The 6,000-nt window shown below is 42.5% G+C and overlaps 1 protein-coding gene across 1 annotated transcript in view; it reads left to right on the forward strand.

The window, feature by feature from the left end:
• The window catches only part of dchs1b (dachsous cadherin-related 1b), a 107,770-nt gene extending 102,052 nt beyond the window's left edge, over window positions 1–5,718 (forward strand). Inside the window, exons 18-21 of the mRNA XM_079411276.1 lie at window positions 331–461; window positions 574–860; window positions 1,164–1,305; window positions 1,626–5,718. Coding sequence (XP_079267402.1) covers window positions 331–461; window positions 574–860; window positions 1,164–1,305; window positions 1,626–4,249 — 3,184 coding nt within the window. The 3' untranslated portion in view covers window positions 4,250–5,718. The remainder of the gene's footprint in view (window positions 1–330; window positions 462–573; window positions 861–1,163; window positions 1,306–1,625) is intronic.
• The last annotated feature ends 282 nt before the right edge of the window (window positions 5,719–6,000 follow it).

Here is a 6,000-nt window from a genome sequence, read left to right on the forward strand (position 1 = left end):
ATGTAACTGTCTTCTCCAGCGTTATTTAGTTTGTGTGTGTGATGTGTTCAAGCCCTGGTAGTTTTTTTTTTGCCTTATGTTTTTTGTTTCTAAAATGTTCCCCAACCCCTATTAAGCTGTGTGCTTTTAATTTACTACATTTTTGGTCTGTTAGTCCTTTTGGATTGTTGTACGAAAGCTTTTTGTGAAAATAGAAGACATCTTTTGTTCTCTCTCTCTCTCTCAATCAAAAAAAAAAAAGAAAAGAAAAGAAAAACTGAACAGAAACATTTCTCACATAATATAAGTTAGGAAAAATGTGTCTAATTAATTGTATTTTATTTGCATCAGGCTGGTGATAAAAGCCACTGATCGTGGCAGCCCCAAACTAGTAGGCACTGCCACCATTACAGTGATTATCGTCGACCTCAACGACAACAGTCCCACCATCCCAGTGCCACGAGAAGTTAGAGTGCCAGAGAGTAAGTAAACTGACTGGTGATCTTTGACCTTTTAACCTTGAAAGACATGAGATCAATCATTTTTATTATTCTACATGTATCTGAATGTTGTGTCCTTGCTTCCCACTTACAGACTCTCTTATCGGCTCTGAGATCACCCTGGTTACTGGAAATGATGTGGATTCTGGCCCAGTGCTGTCTTACTCTTTGCAGCTGGATGCTTCATCACAGGGAAAATTTGATATCCATCGTTACAACGGCCGTGTGTCTCTAACAGCACCACTGGACTTTGAAGAGAGGACATGGTACACATTGACTATCCGAGCTTCAGATTCAAAGCACCAGAGTGAAGCCAATTTGACTGTGTTGGTGGAGGACATAAATGATAATGCACCAACTTTTACACAAGACCTTTATCAGGTGATTGTTTTTTTTCTACCATTTAAAGTCTTTTAAAACAATGTCTATCTCTTATTATTGGGGATTGGTAAAGGTTTATCGGCTGCATTGTTCTCTATACTATTATTGTTAAAAGTTCATGGATTAGGATGCTAAAACACATGCGTTTATTCCAGAATAAATACACATGCAGTCATTCACACCAGAATAAAGTATGCTGTTGTCATTACGTATTCAGCAGATGCTTTTATTCAAAATGACATCACTGTGGATACAGGAAAAAGCATGCCAAGTAACAGCTGCTTTGTTGCTTTTGGTTTCCAGGTAACACTTCCAGAACATTCTCCATCAGGCAGTCCCGTTATCACAGTAACAGCAACAGATCGAGATTCAGGAGAAAATGGAAAGGTCACTTATCGAGTGGTGTCTTCAACGAGGGACGGTTTTTACATTGATACTAAAAATGGTATAAGCCTAGTGTTTATGCTAAGCATGTTGATCATTTAGGCAGTGGCTATTTATACAATTAAAAAACTGTATATGCTGTATATGTATTTAAGTGTAAATAGTGGTATATAAATATGCACTAAGTAGCAGCAAGCATCTTGTTTATAATAAGTGCAATTATTAGTAGATGCCATTTACTTAATGTGGTGTGTGGAATTAATGAAAACCTCTACAAGGTCAGCTGCGCTTAGTTTAAATAGCCACTGCCTCTAGTTTTACCATATAGTTTATATTTGAAGTATTATCATTGTAGTAATAGCACTTCTCATGTCTATACAGGTACACTTTTCATCAGACAGAAAGCAGAATTTGACCCGGAGCAGCCTTCTGTGAGTGTAGTCATCGAAGCTCGTGATGGAGGGTCTCCACCTCTGTCATCTTCTGCTACGGTCCAAGTTCAGCTGATAGACGTCAATGATAATGCCCCTATATTCCACCAGTTGGAGTACAAAGCCACAGTGTCTGAGGACCAGTTACCTGGAGCCACCATCCTAACATTAGAGGCAGTAGATGGAGACCTATCTCAGGAAAACTCTGGTTTTGATTTCGCAGTTGCCAGTGGGAATGTTGGAAATGCTTTCCAGATTGAGAGTAGCGTTCGTTTCATAGAGGGCCATGGCTTCCAGACGGTAGGAACCCTGATCCTGGCGGAACGACTGGATTTTGAGGCGTTGTCATGCTATAATCTCACCATCGCAGTCTCGGATCGTGGTGTTCCCCAACGCAGCTCCAGTGTAACAGCCATCATCACAGTCACTGATGTGAATGACAACCCTCCTGTCTTTGGCAGAGCTGAGTACATAGTGTCTTTGAGTGAAGGGGCAGCTGCTGGTACAGAAATCTTACGTGTGACTGCAACTGATCCTGATTCAGCTCCCTATGCAGAGGTCCAGTACAGCATCAGCTCTGGAGATGAGATGAAACTCTTCTCTGTGGATCAGTGGACTGGGGCACTGAGGCTTCAAAGACCTTTGGACAGAGAGAGCCGAACTTCTCATGTTGTTATAGTACAAGCCTCAGATGGCCATGGTCATTTTGCCTTGGCTCCTATTAGTGTAGAGGTAAAGGACATCAATGACAACAGACCTTACTTTCCCATTGCTACATTAACAGCCAGTATTCGTGAGAACCAGCCGCCCAACTCTGCCGTGACTGTACTACATGCAATCGATTATGATACAGGAGTTTATGGACAGCTGAAATATTATTTGATGGACCACGCTGGCCTAGGAAAAGACCTCTTCTTGGTGGATCCAAACTCGGGAGAAGTTCGAACCAGGCAGATTTTTGATTTTGAGAAGGTGAACTCGTTGAACTTCATTGCTTTGGCTATGGATGCAGGCAACAACTCGGCTACTGTCACAGTGCAGGTCTACGTAACAGGAGAGGACGAGTATGACCCAGTTTTCACCACTTCAGACTTGTCCTTTGAGGTACCAGAGGGAGCCAAAAAAGGTCAGAGCATTGGGCAAGTACAGGCCAAAGATGAGGATGGTGGGGTAGATGGGATTGTACTCTACTCATTCCCCAATTCCTCTCCTTATTTTGATGTGAATAAGACCACCGGTGTAATCTACCTAAAGATGGACAGCTCAGGCAGCTCAAGTGGAGGGAGTCGCTCGAAGAGGGAAACTCGCCTAATGACTATGGATGTGACCGCCCATAGCCCTCTTGACACCTCAAGAGTAGCTTCCGCTCAGGTCACCATTGATGTTACCAACACATCCTTTGGTCTTGCAACAGACTTTAATGTCCTCCTTGTGAGCATAATTGCTGCCTCTCTTGGAGTAATAGTCTTGTTAATCATAATTGCTGTGGCCCTTTATCTAGTAAGATCAAAGCGCAAGAAGAAAGGACAAGACACTGGGAATAGTACCGTATCTTCAGGCACAGCTTTGCAGAAGCTGGATGAGTCTAAACCCACAGGGGGTGACAGGATCTATCATCAGGCACTTCCTGGATACGCAGGTGATGAGGAAGGAACTGGTGGAGGCTCCTACACTCGAGGAGGATCCCTAGATCCTTCTCACTCCAGTGGACGGGGATCTGCCGAAGCAGCAGAGGATGACGAAATCCGTATGATCAATGAGTACCCAAGAGTTGCGAGCATCACCTCCTCCATGCAAGAGCACATTTCCGCCAGGGGCCCTGATTCAGGTATCCAACAGGATGCCGACCAACTCTCTGATATTTCTTGTGAACCAGGACCACTTGATGCAAGCCAGTGGTTCAAAAATAAGAAACTTGGGAGCATCAGTGGGAGCCTCAGTGGTAACCTACTCTCTGGTCAACTCCCAGTCTACAGAGACGAAGGTGGAGGCTACCTTGGAGTAGGTCGCGGGTTAAATATTTCTCACCCAAAAGATTACGCTTTCCCTGAGGATGGCAAACCCTCGGTTGATGGATCCCTCACAGCCATAGTGGCAAGTGACGAGGAATTGCGAGGCAGCTACAACTGGGACTACCTTCTCAACTGGTGCCCTCAGTTCCAACCCTTAGCCAGTGTCTTTACAGAGATTGCCAGGCTAAAAGATGAGAGCTTACCTCCCAACAACCCACGTAGACCCTTCCAACCCAAAGTTAAGACAGATCCCAAACCAAGAATTGACCCTCCACCCCTCATAACCTCAGTGGCTCATCCAGGAGCAAAATCTGTCCCACCTAAACCTGCCATAGCACGGACGTTTCATCACTTAGCATCTCTAAGGCGTTCACCTATAAGCCACGAGGGCTCCATCTCCTCAGCAGCCATGTCTCCCAGTTTCTCCCCTTCACTGTCCCCACTTGCTGCACGGTCCCCAGCTGTCTCCCCATTTGGTGTCACTCAAGGTCCCTCAGCCTCCATCATCAGCACCACAGAGCACTCTCTGGAGCACAGTGATGAGGCAGAGATGAGGATTTAATGCTACATTGCACTCTATTTTGTGGAGGCCATTTTGTCTTTTGATAAGACATAGTCACTCTTAGCAATGTTGCATACCTAAAAAGGCAGTCGCTCAGCCATGACGGTGACGCAGGTGTCTGGTAACTAAAAGGGTAAAAATATTGTGCGGCGACATTACCCTTCTTCAGAGCCACCGCAGTGTTGATGTGAAGAGTTGTGTTTTGTTTTGTTTTGTTTGGTCTCACTGGCTGGCCAGGGAGACAAGATGTTGACTGCTCCTTTTGTTTGGTTCTTTTTATATTGATGACTCAAACAGCTTTGAAAGTCCAGTGTTATAAGTCCATCCAAAATAGCTGCTATTGTCATACTTTGTAGGCTGCAATGAGAACTTTGTAGAAACTCAAACTGATGTCATTATGTATGCTTGTTTATGACTGAGAGATGTTTTTATTTTTTCTTTCTTTTTTTATATTTTTTTTACAGTGCTACTCAGTTTCATTTACATTTTTTTAAATGAAGGACTTGCCATTGCATTGAGTGAAGAAGTTCTTACATTTTAGTGACATTCTTTGTATGTATATTTATATGTATGCTAGCCATAATAAGTGTATTATCATTGTATAGTGTCTAGGATCACCATACTGTGCGTTTGTGGAATTTTGTGACACTTGTAATGTGAATGATTGGAAGATTGTTGTATTTTATTATTTATAAACAGAAAGGCTGAAAGTGTTGAAACTTCACGTTGCATAGTGTTGTATTATAGGCCTTTTGAAGTTGTATTGTCCCTTGCCCTTTGAACTAGATTGTTAGCATCTTAGCTAATTTATTGTAAAAAAGAAAAGAAGAAAAAAAAAAACAGGGCCATACTTTTTTCGGCTCACCTGGACCTTTCGGGAAATTGGTGAAACCTCAAAGACTCTTCTCTATGTAAATAGTTTCTTACAAAACTGCAGCTCTGTCACACTGTTTCTGTGCTGCTTTTTCTGACAATAAAAAAAGTTTTGTATTGTCTATGTAACCTATAGTTGGTTTATTGATAAATGTAGCCCATTATCTGGGATGCAGTTTATTTACCTTTCAGAATGAAGTGAATCACTAGGAAATGGACCTTCTTTTGTAATAGGCAGTGAATGTTTTCTGTTTTCAGAAGAAACTTCAGAAGTGCCCTGCATTTTTTCTCCTCTGTGGAAAGCGATTTAAGCATTAGAATGAACTTCCAGAGCTGATTTGCTACCTCCACTGGTGCATGCCTGATACCGCCACTGCCTCAAGTATAAATGGCCCCTGTTTAGCACCCAGAAAAGATGCAAGGAAAATAGGGGTCTGGCATTTTTGAAGACTGTCTTACGCAATTCATCTTAAAAGTTGACATTTAATTGTCTCACGGTCTGAAAAACATCACTTTCCAAGACGACTGCCTGCATTCCGGCAGCAACACAGTTTATCATCTGTACATATTTATATATTAAATTCCTACTGATTTCTTTTGTCAAACCTTCTGTCTTCTGTCTTCCTTCCTCCAAGTTTAAATCAAAATGTGGACAGGGAGTTACTGAAGCGTAGCGAAAGGCCAATCATCAGGCTTTTAGAAAAAAGGAAACAGGAGAGGTCAGAGTCAAATTTGTCCTTCATTAAAAAGCAATTTGAAAAAATACCGTATGTTCCAAAGACCTAGACTAGAGCCGGGCCTCAGGCTGTGTATAGCCAGAGACAGGGTGTGTCCATTCTCAAATCAGTTGCAGCCATGAAGAAAAATTTCCTCAAATT

The sequence above is a fragment of the Barbus barbus genome, assembly GCF_936440315.1.
Source record: "Barbus barbus genome assembly, chromosome: 47".
NCBI lineage: Eukaryota > Metazoa > Chordata > Actinopteri > Cypriniformes > Cyprinidae > Barbus > Barbus barbus.